The 27,930-nt window shown below is 39.3% G+C and overlaps 1 protein-coding gene across 1 annotated transcript; it reads left to right on the forward strand.

The window, feature by feature from the left end:
- Positions 1 to 3,366: 3,366 nt before the first annotated feature.
- On the forward strand, positions 3,367 to 26,473 carry zyd (sodium/potassium/calcium exchanger zydeco). The gene is made up of 10 exons (XM_019054192.2): positions 3,367 to 3,928; positions 13,552 to 13,731; positions 15,771 to 15,958; positions 16,837 to 16,984; positions 18,307 to 18,432; positions 19,961 to 20,077; positions 20,508 to 20,717; positions 21,480 to 21,581; positions 22,685 to 22,914; positions 26,135 to 26,473. The coding sequence occupies exons 1-10, from the start codon at positions 3,895 to 3,897 to the stop codon at positions 26,246 to 26,248; spliced, it is 1,449 nt and encodes a 482-aa protein (XP_018909737.2). The 5' UTR covers positions 3,367 to 3,894; the 3' UTR covers positions 26,249 to 26,473.
- Positions 26,474 to 27,930: the final 1,457 nt, after the last annotated feature.

Here is a 27,930-nt window from a genome sequence, read left to right on the forward strand (position 1 = left end):
CTGAATTTTATCTTTTAACCATCGAAATTTTAAGCCCTTTGACTCATTAAAGTTTAAAAAAAAGTTTGCTGGGGTAGTATTGATTTTGTTGCAATATTTGCAAGCAGGGCCGGATTTATCTACTTGCCGGCCATGGGCCGCTAGTATTTTGCCGCCCCCTTCTCATTCGTTTTGAAACATCAATGAAAATCATCAAATGAACGTGTCAGCGGTGGAGGGGTGCATAAGACGCGTTTACTGGTGAACACATTTTTTGGGAAAGCCCTGTCAACACTACTAGCAAAAGTTCACGGAACTTTGCGCGAAAGTTAAGTTTCGTAAACCTATATCTGTGTGAACAAGGCCTGCCATTCATAAGAAATGAACGAAAAAATTATGAAAGAACAAACATAAATGTGGATTAATGATTTTAACTTCCGCCGCCGCGCCTCGCAGACCGCACTGATTGACGCAATGCGTGAAGTATTCACGCAGTTTTGTAGGCGCTATGCGTCTCTTGCTGATCGCACTGTGTTTGCCGCAATGCTTGAGGTATTCATGCATTCTGTAGGCGCTATCCGTTTCCCGCTGTCCGCAATGACCGCACTGTGTTTGATGCAATGCGTGAAGTATTCGTGCAGTCTTGTAGGCGCTAATATGTGTTACATGCCGATCGCCGCGCCGAGGGCATCTCCTTTTTATCTCAAGTCCTTGTAATCATTTCTCGCCGTAAGTCGCGCCGTTCCAGGCCAAATTGCGTGTTTAGTTTTTCTCTTAACTCGACTAATTAAATGTGCTGTCTCTTGTATCACTGAAAGACGACAAAAGTAGAAATTACTATACTCTCAGGAAATGAGAGATTTTGTCGCCTTTTCTAGTTTGTAATTTTGTTTTCTGAATCCGAATTTTTTTTATACCTACATTTAAAAAAATTACAAAAATTGCCGCCCCCTATAGATTTACCGCCCTGGGCCGCGGCCTATATGGTCACCCCCTTAATCCGGCCCTGTTTGCAGGCTGATTTTTTTGCTGATTTTACTCTCTTTTTTACAACAACAGCAATCGCTATGGTAAAAATAGCGAAAGATTTACCAAATAACAAAATCTTTGCAGACAGCTACTTTTCGCAGATTGCTAAATTGGCGATATTTGTTTCGTAAGAATTGCGAACACTGTTATATTTTCTAGGTTTCCTTTTAAAAGTTAGCTGGGTTTTCAACTTTTTGTTCCACAAAATAAATTGAAAACCTTTTATGCATTAATATCAACTTTTAAATTGATAAAACTACAGAACCTTCTGTAAAAGTTGCAATTGGAAATGTTCTGCTGTCGCAGCAGTGCTGGTCGTTGCTTCTTTGACAAACGGGTTTCATAAAGGATCGTAAAGAGGTCTTATGAAAATTGAAGTACTCGATCGACACCGAGTGCAAACCTCGTCGTCATTTTCGGAGCAAGTTTTTTCCGTGCCTAGGACGGAGTATGGTGAAAACTGGTTCGATTGTGCCGCGAATCAATGGCCTCATGCTGCCGTTCTCAATACGTTGCCCCTCTGACGTAAGAGAGTATCTTGATCTCCGCATGAGCCGCAGGAAGCATGGATTCACATGTGAAACAGGGTTCACTTGGAAACTGGGATACGCCCTTACATCAGAGGGACGACGAATAGGGGGCGTGTGCCTCTGGCGACACGACCCAACTGCCCCCCACCCTCACTCCCTTCCCCCAGCTCCACCAATGCATCTCCGCAGCTCGCATTCAGTCCTCCGATTGCAATATGCATGTAATTACCATTCAAGAAAACAGAAACATAAAAAATTGTGTTTTCGCATTGTTGCTGTCCTTTGCGCCTGTTATTTTCACCGGGACATTCGATGTCCCGGCAGCTCATTAACCGAGAAGCACTTAACTCCACTGCGAGTCAATGCTGCATAGGCCTTTTCTGCACTGAACGTCAGCCTATTGTGTTGTGAAACAAATTACTCCGAGCGTCCTCTTTTGCTCCTGGCGTTCGTTCTTCCTTAAACTGTGAATTGATCGTTGCTAACACGTAACATACTCGCTTCCTGGTGAGCTTTGCCATGTAAGCATGTTTATGACTGAATCGATACTTATCCATTAGGTGAACATGCTACGCTCTGGCATTGGGCAATTCGTGCATGTTGACCTGATTTCTCATTTCAATGGAACTGCAGGAAACAAACCTGTGTAGACTCGCGAGGTTCCAACTATACGGTCATGGAAAAGAAGGACGAAGAAAAAAAAGTCAGTCGTATGACCAGAAAGTTTGATGTTCCATATTGAATGAACTATTCGCTTTGTCAAAGCGAAATTTCGGTTCTTAGGATCGAAATTCCGGTTCGCGAGATCGATTTCTTCGCAAAATTCGAGCTGATAATAGAAATGCGATGGCACGAATCGGAATTTTGCGTTGACGAAACAAATAGTTCGATCAATAAGGAAAATCTGACGTTCGGCTCATACGATCAGATCCTTTTTTCAGCGTATGAACGGTCTATCCAGGAATTGCCTTGAAAATAAATTTTTCTACACGATGGATTCAAGTGAAAAACAAGTTTCCAAAGCTGGAATGAACTTAAAAGAGATTTTCTTGCGGTAATTTAACTTAGAAAATAAAGTTGGATTTTTGGTAACTGTGCCATCAATTTTTTCAGCTGAACTTTGATAGATGAAAAACGAAGTATGCAGGTGTAAACTCTTCTCTCGGTTCATGCTATGTTTCCATATAAAAAAATCGGCCTCCTTCATGTCCAGTTCACGGACCGAACATTACCGAATCATGATGCCCTCCGTAAAATAAAGGCCTTCAACGAGCAAGACATCGTAGAGTTAAGGGAATTCAGGGTGGGCCCCAAAACGGCCTTCATCGATACCCCTAGTTCCTTTGCTTCAGAGAGTTAAACCGAAGCACGGTCACTTGAACCGAAGTATAGGTCGTATTCGATACATCAATCAAGTGAGATAATATCGATATCGATAGGTTCAAAAACATAGCCTCAAAAGTCAATTTAGAAATCTAACGTAACGGGTCTTTTGTGATAAAATTTGTATTCTTTCGAGTGTCAAATGGCAATGAAAAGTAAAATTGTTCGGAATTTTCTCATTTTCCAAATTAGATCCTAAAATTTTTGAGACGATACGTCGAACCACTATCGAATCTATTGTTACATGGACCGAAGCGATGAATCATGTTACGGTTCATAGGATGGAAATTTCGTTCTCTGTGAACTTGGCGACACCCTGCACGATGGGTGTTTTAATAATGAAGCGAGGGAATGGCACGGGCGGTGATGCTGCGGCGCGGCGCGGCGTGGAGGCGGCGCTGCGGCGGCGGGGCACTGCACCGGGGATCCCTTCGCCTCGGTCCGGGTGACCCACGACCCATCCTGGCCCTGTCCCTGTGGCATGCACAGGCATACCGCCAGTCTTTTTTACGGCGTTTCCAGCCGAGCCGCAAAGCATCGCAGCGGCCAGAAATTTCAGCCTAGCCGACCCCGCGGACAGTGCAAGAGAACAGACCGATCGGGTTTTTTCGGACGCGGCCCGCATGGAAGGAAATGATTTAACTGAAGGAATTAGTAGCTACTTATGAAGGATGGGATAGAGGATGATGGGATATGCTCATCGTTGGGTGCCCAGTGACCGATCGGACGGGGACAAACGCAGTTGTGTCGACTCGCTTTTTCCAGTGCGCCAGCTCCCCCGACCCTCCCACTTTTAATTAGCCCCCGAATTTGTGCCCTTTCCGATAAGTGCCCCGCCTTTCACGGCTCAAGTGCGGATTAATGTGCTGTCCTTGTGTTGCTGTGTTCAAAACGTGCTCCTCGATTTTCAGTGATGAACATAGATAGTTTCCATCTTAATTTGAATGTATGGATTGGTTAATCGTTTTTGAAAATGGATAGTTTCTCCTTTTTTCCAAAGCCACCAGGTAATTTCCTTATATATTCCTCATAATTATTCATAGACCAGTGATGTGTGAAGAAAGTTCTTCATACCTGCTTCTATTTTTTTCGATGATTATTTCGTGGTTTCACCCATTTTCGAGATAGAATTTTCACATGCCGACACCGTGAATTGGTTTGCGTAAAAATATTCTGAAATACTCATGTACCATTAAAAATATGAACCTAGTATTCTAAAAATGCATTTATTCGAGGTAGTTTTCGTTTCTGCTTTTCATGGAATTATTTGAAATTTTGACTTTGCCATTTTGCGTAATTTTGCTCTGGAGCTTTTTGAATGGGTAAAATAACGACACGCCCCTAGCGTCAAGCCAATTATTCAATCATGCGAGACATAATTAAATAATTTGTATTGTTATTATAACCACTTAATACCCTGAATATAGGAGACGGTTCCTATCTGAAGTCTACGAGAAGTGGCATTTTGGCTTAGGAGAAATATGAAATTAAATATCTGTGTTGTTTTTACAAAATTTCGACCTGATGAGTTTACCTCGTTGAAACGAAAAACGCCAAAAAACACTACAAATGAATAAATTGTCCCTAAATGGAGGACTGATTATCATTTCTGATTTTTACTTTGCACAAACGTCTAAGTGTCGCTAAAATTTCTCCTTAGAAATGTTAGTACATGCAGCAATTAAAATGAACAGAAGCATGTGTTTATCTTGCCTGCTCTAGAAATGCAATCGGCATTTAAATTATAAATATTTTCATGAGAGAATGAGAAAAAACCTCAGGTCCAAGAGACATTACTTTATCTTATTAGCTAATCACCGATCAAAATGACTGTTTACTCCTTCATCCCCAAAAAGTAATACTATGTAACCCATCCTCATCGCTCATTTCTTCATTGAATTTGGCTCATGTTCAATGAAGGTACCTACTTAAATTTTAATTAATTGAGTAACGTATCGCACAAAAGCCTTATAATTTTGCATCACTCTCTACTGGGAACATTTCTTTCATTTAGTTTTTCATTTGACAAAAAAAATCAACGCATTAATTTCGCTTGCTTTTTCGGGATTGTCTCCTTACAAGGTAGTAAATTTTAACTGACACAACTAAAGGCATTTTTGCTTAATTAATAATCATGACAGTAAGTTTTTTTTGTTTTTTTTCTTTTTGGTAAAGCTAAATAATGTAACTAAAGCTCGCTGTTAACATAAGGAGACAATAAGGATACGTTCTTCAAAATTTGTCATTTTTTTTTTTTTTTTTTTTTTTTTTTTTTTTGCACAGTGAACCATTAATTATTTTCTTTTGTATACCCGCTAAGCGCTTAAGGGTTCAGGTTACTAGAGTATTATGAAGTTATTTACGTAGACATAATACTCAAGGATACCTATACGGAAGTAAAATTTATCTTGAGCAATGCGTTTTTGAATACCTATTATCTTTTACGCCTCATGGAAGCGTTTTATCTAAAGAAAAAAGTGGGCAAAGATGGAAAATTTGAATGAACGAGGAAAGTCTGGGACTCTAGTTAGAGTGGCAACTTTAAAGTGTACAGTTTGTTACGTTCTCGGGACTGTGACACGCCCAAAAATAGTGAAATTTCTACATGCTACGAGGGGCGTTCAATAAGTAAGTATCCCCCCCTCTCTAAAATCCATTAGAGTGGACCAATTTTAAAAAACTTGGGCTCAAAATCTTCCTTAGGATATTTTAAGTTCAACAAAACAAACCGCAACAAAATCGGACTATGTGCGGCCGAACGCGAGCCGTTTGAACGCGCCGAGGTGCTCGACGCTCCCGCCGAATCTGCGAGGATTTGAAGTCCGCTACAGGAGAAGAGCTTCTCTGCCAAAGCCTCAGTCGTTCATCACTGACGAAAAATCAAAGAAATTTTTGTAGAATAAGGGGCTTACCTCATTTCTCCACATAACCAGCTCGATCCAAGCAAGTCTGATACTGACTAAGACTAAGAGAACAGCTTTTGGATGCCTCGTGCGTGGAAGTCTTTCAGCTGACCGCGGATGAAAGAGTGGACGGCTTGTTTGACCTCTTCCACTGATTCAAAATTAACTCCTCCGAGTTCAGATTTCAGGAACGGGAATAAATGGTGGTCTGGTTTGCCATTTATTATCGTATCTGAAATCTGAACCCGGAGGAGTTAATTTTGAATCAGTGGAAGAGGTCAAACAAGCCGTCCACTCTTTCATCCGCGGTCAGCTGAAAGACTTCCACGCACGAGGCATCCAAAAGCTGTTCTCTTGGTCTTAGTCAGTATCAGACTTGCTTGGATCGAGCTGGTTATGTGGAGAAATGAGGTAAGCCCCTTATTCTACAAAAATTTCTTTGATTTTTCGTCAGTGATGAACGACTGAGGCTTTGGCAGAGAAGCTCTTCTCCTGTAGCGGACTTCAAATCCTCGCAGATTCGGCGGGAGCGTCGAGCACCTCGGCGCGTTCAAACGGCTCGCGTTCGGCCGCACATAGTCCGATTTTGTTGCGGTTTGTTTTGTTGAACTTAAAATATCCTAAGGAAGATTTTGAGCCCAAGTTTTTTAAAATTGGTCCATTCTTATGGATTTTAGAGAGGGGGGGATACTTACTTATTGAACGCCCCTCGTATCATTATTTTTTGGATGACAATACTTTATCTCTACACTAGCGAGGAAGTATAAGCTATTCAAGTAGTGCGCGAGTGAACAAGAGAATAAGTATGCATGGTAAACTTTTTTGGCGCGTATACTTAGTATATGTCGCTTTTTTCGTTTTTAAATTTTCAGATCGAAACTGACAAGGAGTGAATAAATGTAGGATACAAATTGAATAGGATTTATAAAATAATCCATGCGAATATTTCACTGTCCGCGGGTAAAAGGACCTCAGTCACAGGGGCGAATATTTGATTATAGTGTGATTTTTGTCGAGATGGATGGAAATATCGGATTTTAAGATTTCAACGGATTTCAGCTGAATTCAACGGGATAGTGTCTTATAAAATATGTTGTGAATAACTTGTATCACTTGCTTTTGTGCTACTAAAGGGCGCAAGGTTGCACAATGATCTGGCGATTTTGTGCCCTGAATATGGCAGATCAGAGTTTCCAATAGCTTTCTTTCGGAATTACTAGCTTTAAACCGCGAAGTTCTTACGCATACTTTATACGCTATTTTTGTGTCAAATTATGCACTAAACACTCCCCTTTGCATCTGCTTCAATAACTAAATGCTGAGTTCTCCTGGATCAAGATCGCTCTCCCTGTGGTCGGTTACATGTTAACGAAAGTCAACGCTTAGGGCCATTTAGCCACAAAATGGGCGAAATAGGGGGAACCAGGGAGGCACGATCCCAAAGGAATCTACTATGGTCCCGCCCATGAAATCTAAGGGATTTTCCTGAGTAAGTGCCTGACATATTTTTCATGTTGGTAATTGTGATTTGATCACTTTCCAGTGAGAGCAGCTCAAAATTGCTCTTGAGATGACTCAATTTCTCAAAATTTTCTAGGAAAATCCCTCGACCCCCATTGAAGCTAAGAATTTTCCGCGAACACTCTTCTAGAGCTAGCCTAGGAGAGTCCCGCAGACGCAGTCAGACCTTTCTTAGTTAAGTATGCCCTCACCCCCCCCCCCCGACTGAGGTGCACTTCAGGCCTCTCCATGAAAAATTTCTAGTTCCGCCCATGCCCACAAAGTTTATTTTACATCATTACTGTAAGCTTTCTGAACTCATCTAAATTTTAATTTTTTGTCGCAGTTTGTGCAGTAAAGATCTACCGATAATTTCATGATTTTTGCAATCGATCAGGAACAGTCCGTAATGATAAGCCCGATCTATTCAGATGAACTCACGGAGGCCCGCGCAGCCCCCTTTAGGGAATGGGAAACGCTTTGGGGGTTAGGCCGCGTAACGGCCAAGGGGTGTAGCCTCCTAGTCAATTAAGTTACAAGCTCATGATTCGTCAATAATATCGAGCGGGTTTTTAAGGGAAATATAGAGTTTTAAAGGTTGTTTCTCCAAAAGTGAAATATACAAGTAATTTCAAAGATGAAAGTTTTTCATTATGTCATTCATCGCTCCACTTCGTCGAACAGTTTCTACTGGTTTATTATCGCGGTTCAATGATGCTGATGCATGAAAAACAATTCATGCGCTCCCCTCCGAAGTTAAAGGTTTCAAGGTTAACAAATCAGTCAGATAGTGAATACTCGCACCTTTGCGAACACCAACACAAACTTTTTGTTGTCGTCTACCATCAACATGAGCAACTCTGGATCATTGGCCATTCTTCCAGACTGTTACCACTGAGTCACGCGCAAGTAAATTTATGTAAAACAATAGATATCTATTGAAGCAACGTGTCTCGCCTAGAATTAACTATTATTGGTTTACACTAGTAAAAGTTGCACACAATAAAACTTGGGAGAATCGCTACCGCCCCGGACACATTGCCAAGTAAAAGTAAGTAATTTGCGTGATTTTAATCCGAGATAGCATCCAAGCTCATATTCCGAAAACCATTGAGTATTAAGAGAAAAATGAAAAAATTGAAGGGATTTCAAAAGTTGACGTTAATATTTTGTTAATCGGACAGCCGGTTTTTAAAACTACCCGCCACTAGTCCCTGGTAAAAATTGGCGATAAGAGCTGCGTTTCAAAATACCACAGGAATTCTTATAGCTGGCTAAAGAAGGCTACAGAAAATCATATAGCTGGCTGTAATGCGGAGAAAATCGTACGGCCGGGCTATACGAAGCGATAAAAAATTATGCGGCCGGGCTAAAGTTCCTATCGGTCGCCGGGCTTTACACTTTATCGCCTGGCTGTTGCTTTTTCGCCATCGATTATAAAAGGCTATAAGAAATTGTGTAGAAATTCGTGTGCTTTGGAAATCATCGAGTTCGATACAGAACCACCTTAATATTTACAAAACACACATTATATTTTCCTTTAATACATATTTGTTTTCATCAATTAAAATGAGAATAATCCATAGAGGATGTGCAAACATTTCAAAATCACGAGTTGAATAACGCTGGCTCCGCCAGATTAAATATTAGAGCCTAACTTAAAGCGGAGCGGCGACGTACTGGCGCCTACAAACCTAACAGGGATACTTCACGCATTGCGCAACGCGTGAAGTATCCCTGTTAGGTTTGTAGGCGCCAATGCGCGTTTCGCGCTAGCTGCCCGCCTGCCGCGCCGCAGCGTGCCACGGCGCTTGAAGCAACTATTTCACACCAGAGGTATTCACGGTATCATACGAAACTGAAGGCGCTCTAATAAAGGAATGACAGTAATCCTAATCCATCAAAACATACGGAGCTTTCCTCGCAAAATAAATCAAGATACTACGGCCCAAAAAGAGAGCAGTAGTTAAAAAACTGACTAAGTCCTAGCATCCGTAATTAGTAACGTTTAGTATACGTATCGCCTGGCTGTTGCTTAGTCGCCATCGGCTATAAAAAGCTATAAGAAATTGTGTAGCCGGCTATAGAAGCTATTGGAAATCTTACAGCCGGCTGTAGGTCTATGGTCTTTTGGAACACAGATTCTACTGCCAATTTTTACCAGGGGTAGTAATCCTGCACTAGTATTGCGATGGTGAAACTGCGGAAATACAAACCTTGGTTTAAGGCGGTGCAGATTTCCTGTCTTGCTTCATTTTCTACATGGAAAATTGCTGAACGTCATTTTCCTGAAAACTTCGGCGTTTTTTCCTCTCTACTCAAAGGAATATTCTGTGAAATTTTAAATCTATAATGCTGATTTGGTCTTCTTTTAAAGAATAAATTAGGAGCGGAAATTTTGAAACACCGCAATCGAGTCACGCATTTTTGCAGTTTCACCATCGACTGGTGGCGTGAAAGTGCCTGAAATGTTCGTAGAATATTAGCCCATCATTTTTGATGCTGTCCATGACAAACTACGAGGCAAATTTTTATGAAAACTGTCTTCGGGCGAGATAGTTTTGGTTTTCACAAAAACGGTCGGAATTTCAATGAACGCATTTGTTATATGTTTCCAAAAACTCCGCAACACTTCTAATTTTACTTGCGAATCGTGGAAAATCGACTGATTTTGTAAACTTTGTTATGTTTATAGTAAGAAATGCGCACTCATATTTGAAAATGATAAATCGATCGCTCAAATGTTTCCCTCTTAAAAACTAACTACTATCGAAAATATATCAGTGCCGCAGTGCCAAAAGGTATACCCAACTCACATTTTTAAAAAAATCGGGTTATTTTCGTTTTGAAAATCTTCGATAACGGTTCGTGGGGGTGGAAAATTTGGTAGCCCTATCTTCCACCGGTTATGAGATACAGGATTTCAAAAATTGCGATTTACATTGAAATCAACGGGGCCGACGCACAATTTTTCCTTGATATCTCGGGAGGACTAAAATGGAGTTAGGTACCTTTTGGCTGTGAGGTACTTATGCACAACATTTGATTTAAAACACATCGGTTGCTGGAGTGCTTCTTTAATACCGCTGTATTAGAGCTTCCCGTTGTTTATTTTTGATTGATATATTTAATATTATTCAAATCATAGTAACCCAGATAAAAAAATTAACTATTAATGCCTAATTTTAAGTGCTATAGCGATTGCGGTTGATTTAGGTAAGTGTTTTTGTATTGAGGTAGAGTAGAGCAGAGCCGACGGAGGGCTGTCAGCGACAATGGGGGTTCGATAGCACCGAGGCCGCCAGCGGTGGGGGAAGAGGCTAGTATTATTATTTCATAGGTTACATAATTTATCGGCCATTGCACTATACCTAGCGGAGGAGGAGCAGAGTGCTGGTGAAGAACGAGCTTTCAGAAAAAAATCAACCTTAACTTTGGCTAGACAATTACATGGCGCCTTAAGAGCCGATCTCATGTTTATCCCCGGTTTTCAAACGATGATACTTAAAATTTTTCTATAATTTTGGCATAATATTATTCTTACAGCAAGGTAGAGTGAGTAAGAAATAAAAATTAAACGACTTGGAGCGAAGACATAATTTTCTCATATATGGAGTGTTTATTCATGGCAGTCCCTACAGAGAGAATCGGAATGAACTCCGATCGAATGGACCACTGCAGGATAAAATCTATAAAACTGAACAGGATCTCGCCAGTGGCGTGGCGTGCTTTGCGATGTATCGATTGGTCTGCCACTTAGTCCAATGGGAAAAGGATCGATAAATAAGGTGTTCGCGATGAACACCTTAATAATCGATTCTTTACCACAGATTCAAATGAGGGGTACTGATAATCGATCATTTACGCCTCGTCACTCGATCTTGCATATTTTCGCATCAAAATTGCGCGTAGACAATGATTTTTGCAAACTCTAATCAGCCATGCTCACCATTGCTCTCAAAACGAGACTGTAATGCTGAGGCGCGGCTTATTTGCATGCTAAAAAAATAAGTTGGAAAAGTTCAGCTCCCCAGTTTCCAATAGAGGTCATTACATAAACATTATTCATTGGAACAAATTTACTCCAAGGCCGGAAACAATTGTGCTTGCTCTCCAATAGAATAGGCAAAAAGAAGTTTTTCCCTCGTTTGAATTTTCTGTGAATATATTTGAAATTAATAAGGAAAAATCGCAGAAAATTGTAATAAGACATATTGTTCCTTAGTGTAAAAAAATGAAATTACAATAAAATACGAGTGAAGTTATGCATAGTTTCAATCGGAGATAAAAAAGTTAATTTTTGCAGGTAGTAATCGATATTTAAAGACAATTAGGGAAGGCGTTTGTGAGATAACTATTCGACCACGGGTGATGCCCATATTGCTGCTAGCTGGAATTGAAGGCGCGTCAAGGTGCGATTTCCTAAAAACATCGTTGTCAGCGGAAAACACGTTATTGGCGTAGAGAATCGGTTGCAGCGTGAGCCATTGGTGCTATTAGCAAAATCCTGTTTTCCTATGACGTTCGGCGCGGCGTGTATTGTTGCACGTATTGTATAGCAGCTTTGATTATTTATAAAAAGTGTCATGTGTTTCTCTTATTTTGGGTTTTTATTAAAACATGGATAGTAATAAGAAAGAGAAGAAAAGCATTGGCGATTTACCACGTCAAAGAGAAAAAAAGCACTACAATTTTATGAGACGTGCCACAAAATGATAATGCCTGTAACCATATAATATGGTCGTTTCACAACTATTACGGATAAGATAAAAAATGCCTTCAATTCATCGATTATGCATTTTTAATGCAGGTGAGGCAAGTTGCTATAAGTTGAATTTTGTCAGTGGGAGTTAGATTCTTTTTTGTACTTGTATTGGTTAATAGTTACTTTATTTTTTAGCAAAAAATAATACACTTTGCGTCAGTTAGCGTACTTTAGGGAACCCTATTATGGTACCGGTGGCTCGCGACGCTCCAATCAGAGATGCCCTCGGGCTTCGGGCTACATCCCGCAACAGTCGCGGCAATAAAAGCCGTGATATACCTCACATGGTGGCAATCCACACTGTCATTACTTTCCGTCCGTATGATGATGATTTACTAGCAAGTTTACGAGTGTACAAGAGTTGAGTGATTTTTATACAGCGGAGTTACACGCTAAAGAAGGGAGTCCTGATCAAATGATGTTCCGATTAATATCTTCCAGCTTTTTCATCCATTGTTGATGGATTCCTTTTTTTTTTAAAACAAGATCCTCTCTATCAAAGTTTTCAAATTTCATGAATACTAGTCGCGAATAGGGAAATTGAGGACCCAGAGTTATACTTTTAGCCGAACGAGGGAACTAGAAAATGTTTTGATGGATTCATTTTTAGTTGCAACGATTAAGAACATCTTAGCTGACGACGTCAACGATTGAAATTTATTTTTATTTTTCCAAAAAAATCGATAGAACGAGGAAAAAATATCCCATTGTGTAAAATTGTATGATTTTTGCAAGCTGACGGAAGAAAAAAAAATGTGCTACACCAACATAAATTTGCTGCAAAACTTACTTTCTAAGTAATACACATTCATACATCGCTACCGCTGTATTTTTTATTTAAAGTTTCTGTTGGGACGAAACCTGAAACCACCTGACTTTTCTGCTCCAATTTGAATGCACACATCTTGAAATATCTTAACAATGGCGAAGATAAAATAGGAACAATGATGGAAACTAATTAGAATTTAAATTGAGAATGACTTTATACTTTTTGTGTGGCTGATTGTGCCTAGGCACTAAGGGGAAATCTCCCATTAGCGACAAAAAATCTAAAAACCGAAAATAAAAAAAAAAAATATTTTCTAATTCCATTTATATTTAATCGAAAATTGTTTTTATTCTTCTTAGTACTTGTGAGTAAGGACAAAATGAAGAGTACCGACGCACCATTTCGCTGAAAAATTTTAGTGGCTAATCTAAGCTTGCAGAGAAATAATTTGCTTCAAGTTTCCTTTTTGAGATTTTAGGGAAGTAAAGAAAATTTTGTGCAGCCGTGCAAAGGAGACAATTTTACAATTTTAATTTGTCAACACTAGTTTATTATGCATTACTCTTGACGCATGAGCACCGCATCTACCACCATCCGCCAGTGCAATGAGGCGACTCTTATTCTGTATTCATTCTATTACTTTTATGATTAATTTTCCTTTTGTAATGACTGATGAATGGCGTAATGTTTCAGATGGAACACATAATTGTACGCCGCCGGCGATAGACGATTTCCCGCGGGATTTCTTCACAAAACGACAAAGACAGGAGGGTGCTGTGCTTTTTCACGCAGGCGCTTCCATCTACCTCTTTATAGCTTTAGCCATAGTTTGCGATAAGTACTTCGTGCCAGCCGTAGAAAAAATATGCAAAGGTAATTTTACATTTCTTATTCTCTAATTTACATTTTTAATCTGTTAATGCTTGTTTTTTCCTCCATTTTAAAGCTATGAATACGGAAAATGTCTAAATTATATTTTGATCTGCTACTGTCCTTCTCAAAGGACAAAAGTATACTTTTTTTGGGGGGGAGGAAAATAACTTTCTCATTTTTCCAAGTATGCTGTGTGCAGAGGGAGACACCAAGGTCGTATTCACAGTTGATTCTGAAACAGCTCTTTTTCTTAGGGGGGAGGGGGGAGGGGGCGTACGATTTAAATTGTGATCAAGAGAGATTCAAGGTGTCTTTTAACATTGGGCCATGAAAAAGACAATTTTTACGAGACCTGAGTGTAATTTGACGATTCAACTTAGGAAATAAATCCTTACACAAAGGATTACAATGATTTGCTACTGAAAAAAAGAAAAGAACTGCAGAAGAAAATATCATATGATTTTGGTAAATTTTTAAGTGGGCAGGGAGAGACCTACCTTAAAATTTGAAAAGAACTTGCATTCCATTTTCTTCTCGTATTATGTATTATTTTTGCGAGAGCAAATCGTTGAGATCCCTGTGAGAATCTATTGCCAGAGTTGATCCGTTGAATTTTGCTCAAGGTCCGAAAAATTTGACTTTCTCTTGATGCTCCGTTCAAGGCGCTTTTAACATCTCTTAATCACAGTGCTCAAAGAGCTTCCTAAGGAGAGGAGCTGTTCAAAAGAGACAACCATGAATACAGTCCCTAGGTTGGGACACTCAAGTATCGCATATCACTATTGTGACTCACGGAGACTGCTTTGCCTACCCTACTCTAATGCAGGCGATTCCACCCGAGATGGATTTATGAAAGTCGAAGTGTACGCGGCAGACTCTTTCGCTTTATTCCCTGCATTCAATCCAATCAGGAGTTGATCATGGGATAAACAGCCAGACTGTAGGATCGGATAGTATGAGTCCTACAATGAAATTTTCGTTTTTCTTAAAGTTTTTTTTTTTTTTATTTTTATTTTTTTTTTATTTTACCGTCAACTACGGCTCTCCCAAACTTTCGAACGAAACGTGCGGCTTTTTTTCTCTTTTTCGTTTTTGTTTTTAAATCGTGACGATAGCAATAGACAAAAACTCATGAATAATATGGCTAGCCTCCCATAAAATTAGCCTTAATAAAATCGTTCATGGCCCTACAATCATCGGAATCTGAAAAAAGGGATTTTGGGAGGTCTCAGATCTTTAAGAGTAGGATTCTTGGTCTTTTAACCATTCAGACTGAAATCTATAAAAATTAGCATGTATACTAACAATAAGATCCAATTTCACAGCGTTCTCTCATGTCCCTCCGTCATAAGCTATCTAAAATGGTACTCTGCTTTTTTTCAGTAATATCGTAGACGCTATACATAGTACGCCAGGAAGTATTTAAACTCGGTTGCTATTTTTCCAGAACTGTCTAAATGGATACATTCTGCATTTTAGGTTCAAACCATTAAAAAATATCGGCATTGAAACCTGGTCACTTACAATTAGACATACCGTCCGCCTTTTAGGTTCAATGACTAGAGGTGCGGCTTCGGAATGCGGAACTTGCGGCCACTGATCCCGAAACACGGACGGTATGTCTACTCAGCCATGATTACGGCTGGCTGTATGTCTGCCTGACCAAATATAGGTATTCCAAAAGAGTTACCAAAAAAAAAAAAAAATATAATATCCCAATATACGTGTGGTTATTTCGCTATCTTTCTTTGTGTGACTTCATGTTTTCATTGTATAAAATTGTAAACACAATCCCTCCGTTAAAAATCTGTCTTTTCTTGGTTCCAATTTGTATAAACTTTTTAAATTCATTTAAACAAATAATAAATAAGTAAATACCTGTAAGTTAAAAAAGCTCCAGTGTCATTCATGTCCAATGAATCGATCAGCTTTCAGTCGATCGTGATTTTGTATTTGAGGAGGATAGGACTTAGAGTGCTTGGATGATGTGTTTCGATAACCGTTAGTTTTACTCATTAGTGGTTGGTTTATGATTGCAGCCCTAAATATGTCAAACGACGTGGCGGGGGCGACATTTATGGCAGCCGCTACGTCGGCGCCAGAACTTTACGTCAACGTGATAGGCACCTTCATCACAGAAGGAGACATAGGCGTTGGCACTATTGTAGGAAGTGCCGTTTTCAATATCCTAGCCGTGGCTGCTTGCTGCGGCATCGGGGCCAGCATGGTGAGTTTACTTCTCCAATGGGACTACATTTTGCAATTGTTAGAAACAACGTATGTGCCATAAGTTTCTCTATGCAGATAGGAGCTTCTATGGATGAGCCTGAAGTTTTATTTGCTATAGTTCGAAAATTTAGTCCAGTTTTCAGTATCTTACCAAGGACTCTTTACCAAACATACAGCATTTTGCCGTGTAAAAGAGGGCAAGATATCTCAAGAAAATTGAACAAGACAGAGAAATGGGAACATTTTTTCATCTTTCTTGCACTGGAGTCATTTTTTACTATTTTTCGTGATCGAAATTTAAAGCCTCAGAAAGCATCGCTCCGAAATGTTTACGTGGGAATTGGAAGACTCTAGAATTTTATCAGTGATTCAAAGACCAAAAGCAAGACCAAGCAGTGGTGACAACTGCGCGGATAATGGTTTCACTTCTTCCTTTATCCGGAGAAGATATTGATGGCCGAAGTACGAGACCACCTATCTTCATTCGCAACGTTGCAGACTGCCCAACATATTTTATTTTTTCTACGGAAAACTAGGCAACGAAATTTCTTGGAACTCCCTTGATTTTTCTTTTCCGTCGGGAGAAGATTCTGTAAAAATTTCAAGCTATTAAATTGCCTTGTTTTTCTTCGAAAAAATAAAATACAAACGGAAATTTTGAGACATTGCAATGGAGATACATGGTTTTGCACTTTGGCCATCGATATACCTCTATAGTTTAATTTCCCTTCTTCAGCTTCGTGCTCATTTCCTCATTGATCTCAAACTTGCATTACTGAAAATATAACTGATAGAACCCTTCGCAGGATGGTACCCGCGCAGTCTCATTTTCAAAGTGTCTGCGATGACTTAATGAGATTCATTCTTTTATTTCAGGTGGTGCCTCTGCACTGGTGGCCTCTGACGAGAGACTGCATAGCATACGGCATCACGGTTACCATTCTCATCTGCATCATCCATGATGAGCGCATAGAGTGGTACGAGGCTCTCATACTTGTTATCTTATACGGTGTTTACATCCTAGGTAATCAACAAAAACGAATTTATGGCTGCTATATTTTCAGCTAACCTTTTAAAACACGGATCGACTGTTTTACGTAAAGATATTAATTATTCCAACAGATTTCGTCGATTTCTCAACCGGAGTAATACTGAATGCACTTTATTTTGCTAAATTTCCACAGATACCTTGGAGCTGTTCATAAAATACGTAACACTGTAAGGGGGAGGGGGTCTGCGCCTGAGTTACGGGTGCGTTATACAGGGAAAGTGCTTTCAAGGCTGCGTTACGTGGCACTAGATTGGTCGCGTGGCACCGGTTTTGTCTAAAACCTAAGTTAGAAAACCAACGTGAAGTGACGATTTTTCAACCAAAATTCGTCACAAATTGCTAATTTGAGCGGCGGTTGAATCAAGCGGTACGCAATGTTTTTTAGGGGAGAGTAGACCTGCGCTGAGGGTGTTTTACGAGGGGAAGGAATAGGGGAGGTTAAAAAAATCCGATGCTTAGCGTTACTGATTTTATATGTGACCCTCTTATTTTTCTTCAAAATTACAATATTTTGACCACAAAAGTTCTTGTTAAGTTTCTTTTAATATGAAATATTTTTTTCGGCTCGGTACTATACACTTTTTTGGTAGTATTGAGAAGAGACGGTTCGCAATGTTTTAATATATGAGCCTGTTTTCCTTTCCTTGTTCCCGATCTCCTTGTGTACTTAGATGTCTATTATAGACGATACGCTTTCAAGTTTTGCGAAGCTCATCTTCACGTCCTTAAAAATTTTTGATGGATTACATCGCACGCCATATTGTGAGAAATTGTAATATATTGTTATTGATAAAACGAACGAAACCGAGAAGCTATAATTTGAGCCGCAGGCCAACCGTGATTTTATCGTTATTTTCCATTTCCATCTTAAAGTTTTTTGTTTTCGTTCGTTTTATCAATTTTTCGTTTCACAATGTGACGTGCGGTGTAATTCGTCAAAAGTTTTTAAGGACCTGTAGGGTGAGCTTTTAAAGCTTGAAATACGCGTCGCCTTGACATCTAAGTACAAAAGGAGATTCGGGATCCAGAAAAATAAAACAGGTTCATACACTATTGCCCCATAAAGTATAAGCATATTCATCCTGTTTCTACTATAACTATTTTGCAAGTTCGCCTGCATGATTTGAGTAAATTTTTAATTATAACACTTTCCGCAGAAAATTCGTAAAGTTCGCAGGAAGTAAGTTTTTGAGATTTAAAACTGTTCTAGTCGATACGGCAGCGATATTTTTTCCCTCGATTGTTTCCGTGGATCCATTTTCAATAAAAATGTACATTTTTTCTTTCTGTTTCAGTCATGTACTTTGATAAAAATATTCAATCTTGGGTGCGAAAGCAGCTGAAGAAGCGAAAGGGAGTGAATGATCAAAACAATGATCAAAATAACGACCAGAAGCAACCAACAGAAGTAATAACTATTGGTAATCTTGAGGAGACATTTTGAATTTACTTTGCAAACTAATCAAATCACGTTTAGATATTAAGATTCCATAATTCTAGATGCTGTCAGCTAGACAGTTAAGAAACATAAGGTACTGCCAAACTGTAAAATTTCAGAACACGATGCTGTAAACTTACTGTTATTTTTATATGCGAATCAGGGCCGGATTTAGGGGGTGGCCACATGGGCCGCAGCCCGCATGGCGACAAATTTAGGGGGCAGCAAAGTTTGCAATTTTTTTAATTGTAGGTATAAAAAAAATCGAATTAAGAAAAAAAATTACAAACGAGGAAAGACGACAAAATCTCTCATTTTCTGAGAGTATAGTAATTTCTAATTTTATCGCTTTTCGGTGATACAAGAGTAGAAGAGTTAAGAGAGAAACGAAACTCGCAATTTGGCTTGGGGTGGCGTGGCGGCGCAGAGAGCAATGATGACAAGGACTTGATATGAAAATGAGAAGCCCTCGGCGTGGCGGTCGGCATGTAACACACATTAGCGCCTACAAGACTGCATGAATACTTCACGCATTGCGTCGAACACAATGCGTTCAGTAGCGGTTGGCGTGAAAGGCATAGCGCCTACAAGACTGTAGGAATACTTCAGGCATTGCGCCAAACACAATGCGCTCATCTCATGCAGCGATCGGCGTGAAATGCATAGCGCCTACAAGACTGTGGGAATACTTCAGGCATTGCGCCGAACACAGTGCGGTCAGCGCGGCGCGGAGCGGCTGCGAAAGTTACAAATATGCCACTTTATGTTTGTTCTCTCATAATTTTTTCGTTCATTTCTTACAATTGGATGGCCTTGTCTACACAGAGATAGGTTTACGGAACTTAAATTTTGCGCAAAGTTCCGTGCACTTTGGCCAGTAGTGTTGATTGATGTTTCAAAACGAATGAGAGGGGGACGGCAAAATACAGGCGGCCTACGGGCGGCAAGTAGGTAAATCCGGCCCTGATAGGAATGAGAGATTAATTCTACGTATTGTTCGTATGATGTCATTTAAGGATAAAATCGACTTCATACAAGTCTTGAGTTTAACGATGAGACTACTGCAACTAGAGGCACATGCACTGATCAAAGTAACTTTTTTTCTTACGTTTGATAACGAGAAATTTTTCACATCGTTTTTTACCTTTAACTTTTGGATATAATCTGTACTTTGATGAGGATTGAACAATTTTGAGATAATAATGTTTACTCAGAGCTAAAATTATAAAACCAATAAGAAATAATTGATCAAACATTTACCAAAGAGTTTTATCTACATATTTGGTAAATTTTTTGGACTCAAAACAACTGGATGGTCCCTGTTTGACTCTCGCTACGCAAAAATGAAGTGAACGAGCTGAATATCGTAGCCGATTGGCTACAGAACTTACGAGCAAATTTCCGAAATGCAAAAGATTACGAAAGGAGATACGGTAATGCACTGGACGTAATAGTATTAATGTAATTTATTATAGCTTAAAAATATTTAATTTCCGTCTCTATGTCCACAGAATCAAACGACAAACTTGACTCAATTCAAATGGCTCAGTCTCCTCAGCAAAACGGCACCATTGTAAAGCCCAACGCCGATGAAATCACATCAGAGAATGATAATGAATCATCTGGAGGTAAATTCGTTATTTAACTTAAAATCTGAGGGTTTAAAAAAAGGATTTGGCTCATCATACTTTTGTTTAGTACATTTTCAGCTAAAAAGTGTAAAAAAAGATCCCCGAAGTCAAATATTCAAGAAAAATAAGAAGACCAGTCATTTCCAAGAATTTCCAATGTAATGGTCCAAGTGGCAATGATTATCGCCCCCTTTCCCCTTAGGATGCAAACAGCTGGATTTCATTTCGCAATTAGCAACTAAAATTTCTGGCTCAGCTTAGGAACAACGTATGTGCTGTAAATTTTCCTGTAGGGGTTTTTACTTTTTAGGGATGAGCCTGGCATTGTAGTTCCCAATTGTAAAATGAAGTGCAGGTCAGCAAGGTAAAGAATAGAGAATCAATTTAACTTATTTTCTCTTTTATGCTGCAATTGACCGTTTTGCAGTTCTTGGACTTTTCAGCTATCCAGAGAAAGGAGGGTGGTTCCGCAAGGCGCTATGGATGCTCGTGTTGCCTATCCACGCGGCGTTTTATATCACGATTCCTGACTGTGAAAACCCGCGCTTCAAGAGATTTTATCCTCTCACATTCACCATGTGCATTGTCTGGATAGGCAGCCTTTCCTATTTCGTTGCCTGGATGATTACAGTAGTCGGTGAGTAAACTTGATTTTGTTCTTTAGGCAATTGCACCAGACATATAACTGAATTTTGATAATTATTAAAATTAAATCGAATTGAAAAGGGGAGGGGGAGACAAAGGAAGTAAGAGAAAAGAAAATGCGAGATTATGGAAAAAATAAAAAAGAAGGAGAAAAAGAAAAGAGAACGAAACTGAAGAGACAAAAAGAAAAAATGGGGGATATGAGCAGGAAAAATGGGAACGAATATGAAAGGGTATTCATATGAGGGCAACAAGCGCCTCTTCCAATCGAAAATCACCCTTTAGAGCTTAATTTTAAAAGTCTCTGTTTGAAAAGAGGACGCACTTGTTTGAGCCTCATCCTAACGAGGGGCACATAATTCGAAGACGGTAAATGGCCTTAGAAGCCAAGTACTTGCATCATTTAAAACACAATTTACAATGTAGCAATGAAGATTAGCCAGTAAAGCGGTTGCTTGAGATAGTCATTTGATGAAGATTGATGAGGCGTAAGAAACGCCTTCATTGTGAAAAGATACTTCCTAGCGTTACCTCAGAGGTCGAATAGTTGCATCATTCGAAAACCCAATAACAGTGTAGCAGGATGCGCATTGGTGAGGAAATGCAGATGAACATTCCGATATCGTCGACTGGATTTAAATCACCATTTTCAATTTTACGGTTAGATAAAAAAGAAAAAGAAAAATAATTGTACACACCTGATTGATCTCGTTTCGACATTGTGCACAAATCATACTTATTCTCTTGATGACAGGTGATACTCTGAATATTCCGGATTCCGTTATGGGAATTACGTTTCTCGCTGCGGGAACCAGTGTTCCGGAAGCAGTTTCTAGTGTCATCGTCGCAAAACAAGGTACGTTCTTTTCATTCCATGACATTTTCTCACATTTAGTTGTATTAGATGTAATGCCTGTCCCTATTAACTACATGCACCAACAATATTTTCAAGTCATTGAATTTTTTTGGCTCCAATGGATCTCCTGCAGAATTTTGCTAGAACGAGGAGAAATGTTGTTTCTGAAGGAAAATTTCTTAAAAATTGAAGTGTGTGAATTTGAAAAGTGTGAAATTTACCCTTACTTCACACTGTACACAAAAAAACTTAACTTCTCACCTCAAAATTTAAACTATGGCACACCCAAAATTTGGTATAGTTGAATCACCCTGAAATTGTAGATTCTTGTGAAACTGAGAATAACCGCCCTGAAAAGGGGCAAAAACCCTGAGGGTTATATGGGTGGGCTGACTATCTTTTCCGCACAAAGTACATTAGAGGTAATTTTTCCGATTATCGTTGTCGCACAAAATCATTTTCGCACAAATAACACTCTGTAGTATGTGGCAACGTCAAGAAAAATATGAGGCATATTTAAGAAAAATGAGTGCACACATATTGCAAAAATTATTTCTTACCTTACACAGTAGTCCAACGGAGATCGTCAGGGTCCAGATTGTGAAAGAGTGAGCATGGTTGTCCCATTCAGCTGCTGTGCGATGTTGCCAGATGTTTGAGATTTGATTTGTGCGGAAATGATTTTGTGCGGCAACGATAATCGGAAAAATAATTAACACAAATGTACTTTGTGCGGAGATGTTCTGCCTAAGGGTGGTACGGGGGACTTTCGGATCACCCTTCATAAAATGCGGCTCTTTTTTACCCTTCACTGGAAAAAAAAAACACATTGGATCTAGAGTCCAGACTCTTGAAAACATTGAAAAGAAAAAATACTCTTGATTGAATCGGATATTTGCTTGAATCAAAACGAAATCCGCTTAAATTAATAGGCTTGGATCTTAATTTATGCTAGATTCTGATTGAAGCAAGAGTACTTTTTCTTGTCGATGTTTTTAAGAGTCTGGACTCTAGATCCAAAGTGTTTTTTTTTCCAGTGTTGAATATTACGAGGTGATTATTGAAATAAATAATGTTTTGATATGATGGTGAAACGGTTGCAGGTCACGGCTCAATGGGAATCAGCAACTCTCTGGGCTCAAACACGTTCGACATCCTGTTGTGTCTGGGCCTGCCGTGGTTCATAAAGGCCTCGTTCCTGCCCACTGACGCCGGCCGCCATTTCGTGAGCATCAACTCCCGCGGACTCGAGTACTCGGCCATCTCCCTCCTCTCCACCCTCCTCCTCCTCTACTGCACTTTCGCTCTCAACAAATTCTATCTCGACAGAAAGGTATGCATCCCCCCATCCTCACTTCTAGATCAACGCTCATACTGCCGTGCTAAGGAAGAACGCCGTAAGAACATTCGGGAGTTGCCAAATTTCCCTTGATAAAAAATGTATTTTTGACGCAATTCTAACATACTTTCCCTTGAAATTTTCAGATTTTAGATTAAATTGGGTGCAAAACTGTCTAAAAATTCTGGGGAAAATAGTTGCAATTTTCGCAGTAAATTCGATTTCTATCGAAGGACATTCGGCAACGTCTGAAGGCTCATACACTGTTCTTCCTTAGCACGGCAGCATAGTTGGGCTACAGTTTGCGATAAGGAACTAGATCAGGCTCATTTTAGAAGCAACGGAGATTGGGTTTTTGCATCATGCAACTATTCAACCTCCGCGGTCACGCTCGGAAGTATCTTTTCACAATGAAGGCGTTTTTTACGGGTCGACATTCTTTATCGAAGAATTATCTAAAGCAATTGCGTTTCCTTAAACTACGTTCCTCCGTAGATAGAGACTCCTTCTTCTTCATCTTACTCTGCCCCTCTTCCTTCCACTCTTTTCTTATCTATGTCTTTCTATTTTTCTTCTTGCCCTTCTCTAATCACTACGTCTAAGACATCTCCTTCCTTTTCTTCCCTCTCTTTTTTTCCTTCTCTTCATTTGTCTTCTCTCCTTTCCCTTCTCTTTAGCTTCCTGTCTTTCTCTTCATCTTTCACACGCCGTTACCTTAGGGTGATAGGTGCTTTTAAAGATGAACCAGAATTACTAGTTCCTATTAACCTACAGTTGAACTGGACGTATTACTACCAAACGGAACTATGTGCATTACGTTGTGAGCTCTGTTATGCATATATTCTTATGGGTCTCGGAACTCATGACTTAATGCACATATTTGTAGTTCCATTTGGTAGAAATAGTCCAATTCATACTAGTAAAAAAACAAGACTGATCGCTAAAGATCGGTGCCAAAGTCAGACATTTTTCATGGCTGACGTAGGGAGGGGGGCCCACGATCAAAATATTTCGTAAGGGGTGGGTCTGGAATGAAATATTTTTAAAAGTTTCAAAAATACTCATCTTATTTGAGGAACATTTCGGCCTGAGGTAGAGCCAGGGGGAAAAGAAAGTTTCGTTAGTGCATGAAAACAAACATAATATTGGTAAAAAAATATAACTCATACTCAAATCTTTTCGACGACATGACGCACGTACATATTTTACAACCCATAGCTATGTTGATTAAGCCACGTCACTTCTGTCACGTGTATACTACTGGTAGGCTTACACTGGCAAGATATAAATGACTTAAATGTAAAGAATGAATTGAATTCTCATTCAAAGGATTTCCTCTGAACTTCAGACCAAAATCGCTTGAGTTAGGCAGGTTTCAGTCTGTCATAAAAAACTTTCTTTTCAATGCAAGCACTTTTTCTCTTCAAAAATACTTCCGCTAAAATCTAGTCAGTTTATTTTCCAGCATAAAAAGCTGAACCAAATTCTTACCGTATAAAAAGATAAAAATATGGTTTTATAAACAGAAAAATCCCCCACAATGTAACATCGACTGCGTTCAGACGGGGGGGATTTTAACTGTGAGGGGGGGGGGGAGAAATCCTTGTCCAGTATAGTTCGAAGGAAAATTTACGAGAGGCAAAAAGTTTTGAAAATAATCTTGAAAGATCTACCATATTTTAATATTTAATTGTTGAAGAATATGCTCATAAACATGGCATTTCAAAGACTTTTTAACGTAAATTTTACCTAAAACGATACTGAATGAGGATTTCTTTTTGCGAGCGTGTAGACAGTTTTCAGGAGTTTTTTTTTGAGAAAATGCTTAACAACAGTCGCTGCCACTGGGGAACACCCATTGTGCGACAGATTGCGTCATAGCACAGGATGTGAGCAAAGCACGTTAAGTGAGTATCAGTCTGAGTTAAATAGGACATGAATCTCGCTTTGATCTGAATCGAGACTTGAGAACAATTATTTTCCGAGAGCGCAAAGCAACAAGAAAGTGCCAACATCCGTCTTTGAAACTCCGTCCTGTACAGGTTAGTCTGTCTGCCAGAGTGGTGAGCTGTTAGGAGCGATATACAGTTCAGTCTGGCTCCAAAATGCGGGTGTGCAGTTCCAAAGCCTACAGTTATAAATAGAGTACCTATACTGCTGTGCTAAGGAAGAACGTCGTATGAGCCATCAGGCGTTGTCAAATTTCCTTCGACAAGTCACACATTTTTAGGAATATTTAAGAATATTTCTCCTCGGGTTTTTTTAGAGGATTTTGTTCGTCACTTTAAACTGAAATGTTTGAGAATTTCAAGGGAATTCATTTGTGCATAAGTTTCCTCAAAAATACATGTTTTATCTGGGTAAATTTGGCAACTCTCGAATGTTCATACGGCGTTCTTCCTTAGCATAGTATATGGGAAGAGAACGGACATGTCGGCAATTTAACGGTTAGGTCATGGAGCTTTCAGGGCCTGAAAGGGCAGCCAAACTAAGAGTACAAATTATCCAGAATGAATATTATTATGGTCGATAAGACCGTCGTTTGCAAAGCACGTATTTGCCTTAGTTTTTGCATAAATTCACTCATTATTCAGGGCGGTTGGGGAATGACTTATGAAAGACGGGGGAGGGTCTAAAACTAAAAGTAAAAAAAATGCCAGACGTAATTTGTGGATAGCCTCTAAAACAGTTCCTTTTCTCAGGAGGCCCTATTTGGTTAGTTGTGATTTAGGGAGGTTCAATGAGGTCCTTAAAGTAGTCTCATAAAAAGGACAATTTTAACAAATCAGAGTTAAATTGCACAGTAGATATAACTTTAGAAAAAGACCATTGCAAAGGATTTCCCTCCTTTAAAAAATGAACTTTCCAAAGGAAATTTTTTTACAGTTTTCGAAAATGTCAAGGTTAGGTTTGTATCCGGCTTAGTTTGTCACAATTTTCAAATCATTTTTTCGTATTATTTTATTTTTTGCATTGACAAATCATTTTTCGTAAGGGTCTATTTCTAAAGTTTAATTGTTGAATTTTACTCGAGATTCTTTCAAATTACCATTTTTCATGGTGTTATGTTAATGACTGCCTTAAATGTTCCCTAATCACAATGTACACCATATGGGGTCTCTTAAGGAAAGGAGCTGTCTGAAGAATGCCAATAAATACGGTTCAAGGAGACTTTCAATCAAAGGCATTTAAACTTGACGTTTTCTTCCAACAGGTGGGGCAAGCTTGTTTGGCAATGTACATCTTGTTCCTCATATTGGCGACTCTGATAGAGCTCAACGTGTTTTTCCCAGTCAACCTTCCAGCGTGCATCAGGCCACAACAGTGAAACCACCCGACAGACCCCCGACGGAGGCCAACGATCTCTTGATTTAGATTTTTTGTCTTTTCTCTCCTCGAAACGCAAAAAACAAACAAATAAGTTATTTTATTTTAAGTTCCTAGTTTTACTGGATGGAGCAATACATTTTGTAATCTCGAGTGCAAAGTATGATTTTTTATATGAAGACCCCTACGGATGTGTATTTATTAAATAAATTTATATTTTAATCTTTTTGGATATCATAATTAGACACTTTGGGATGAAGGACGTCTAGTTTGAATAAAATACGTAACTGAGGAGGAGAAAATCCGGAATATTCAACGCTGAGAAAAAAGTAGTAACGTGCGTTCTTTACGATATATCGATTGATCTGTCATTTAAACCTATGGAAAAGGATCGATAAACAGGGTGTCCGCAACGAACACCTTAATAATCGATTCTTTACCATAGCTTCAAACGGGAAGATATCGATACTCGATCATTCACCCTCGCTACGAGAAAAAAGGTCTCTACTTCAGGAGAGAAACACGTTGTCTTTACTTACTTCTTTTTGATACCATAATTTTAGATCAAATAAGCGCGCTTATGCAAAAGAAAAACCGTATCTTAAAATCCACTTTTTTTTATTATTAATTTTTTTTAAAACGATTAATGTTGGTTTTACCTTAAGGATATTTTCTTGCTGTCAGTGTTTTATTAAAAGAATAGAGGTCTTAAATGACGACATTCGCGATTTGGCGAGTGGCGAATTAGTCCATGTCTACAGCCACACGTCGGATGTTGCTCAGCACTTATTGGCAGACATCGAATTCCTGGATTCCTAGCGAGGAGATAGACTGCGTGCCGAGTAAAGAGAGTACACTACCTAACAGCAATTGGCTAATGGATAAAAATACCAAACATTTGGTGACTGGGGAGGAGCACTACGAACAGTAAGGATGATGTAAGGCCGACTTCGAGCAGGAGTGACGAATGCCGAGCAGGTCCATTCGGCTTAGAAATATATGAAAACTTTTTTCGCAGCAGCTGAAATTTTATTTAGCGTAATTATAGCCTCCTTAAAGTAACAAGTATTCTCTTAGCGGAACCAGAGACTGCAAAAGAAAGTTGTATGATCCTGATTTTTCTTAATATTCACACCCTTTTTAAAGGCCCGGCAAGAACCAGCTTGAAAGACACTCACAGCGGAAAGACAATGGAAATCGTGTTCAAAGATGAATTCAACAGGCAGGTATGATTAAAAAACGGGGAAAGAAAAGATTGTACAAATTCACACGCGGAAACAGCACCGTTTAACAGAAATTCATGTGCTGAACAGTATGCCAACTGTTGATTAATACACTTCGGGTTGGTGTGACAATGTGACATAAGTCCAATCTTTTCTTTCCCCAGTTCTAGTACGTGCTCCTAGCTAGTAGCTTGGTCACTCGTCAATGACATTCGTCGATCATTGAAATATCGCTGCAATGCTGAGGAAGAACGTAGTATGGACATTATAACGTTGTCAAATTTCCCTTCGTAAAATATTTACTCTCGGAAAGTTAATGGATATTTTCTTTTGAAATTTTCACATAAATAACCATATGTTGCGGAGAAAAAACGCTTTAAAAAACTCGGGAGAAAAATTCAACAATTCCTCGGAAAATTCGTGTTTAATTAAAGGAAATTAGGCACCATCCGAGTGCTCA

Source organism: Bemisia tabaci, chromosome 1 (genome assembly GCF_918797505.1).
Source record: "Bemisia tabaci chromosome 1, PGI_BMITA_v3".
In the NCBI taxonomy this organism is placed as follows: Eukaryota; Metazoa; Arthropoda; class Insecta; order Hemiptera; family Aleyrodidae; genus Bemisia; species Bemisia tabaci.

Bases quoted from the DNA above. Each gene is read 5' to 3' on its own strand.
- zyd (XM_019054192.2), top strand. From the start codon at position 3,895: ATGGATAGTTTCTCCTTTTTTCCAAAGCCACCAG. The intron at 13,732-15,770 runs GTAATTTTACAT...TTATGATTGCAG, and splicing joins CGTAGAAAAAATATGCAAAG to CCCTAAATATGTCAAACGAC. The intron at 20,078-20,507 runs GTAAATTCGTTA...ACCGTTTTGCAG, and splicing joins TGATAATGAATCATCTGGAG to TTCTTGGACTTTTCAGCTAT.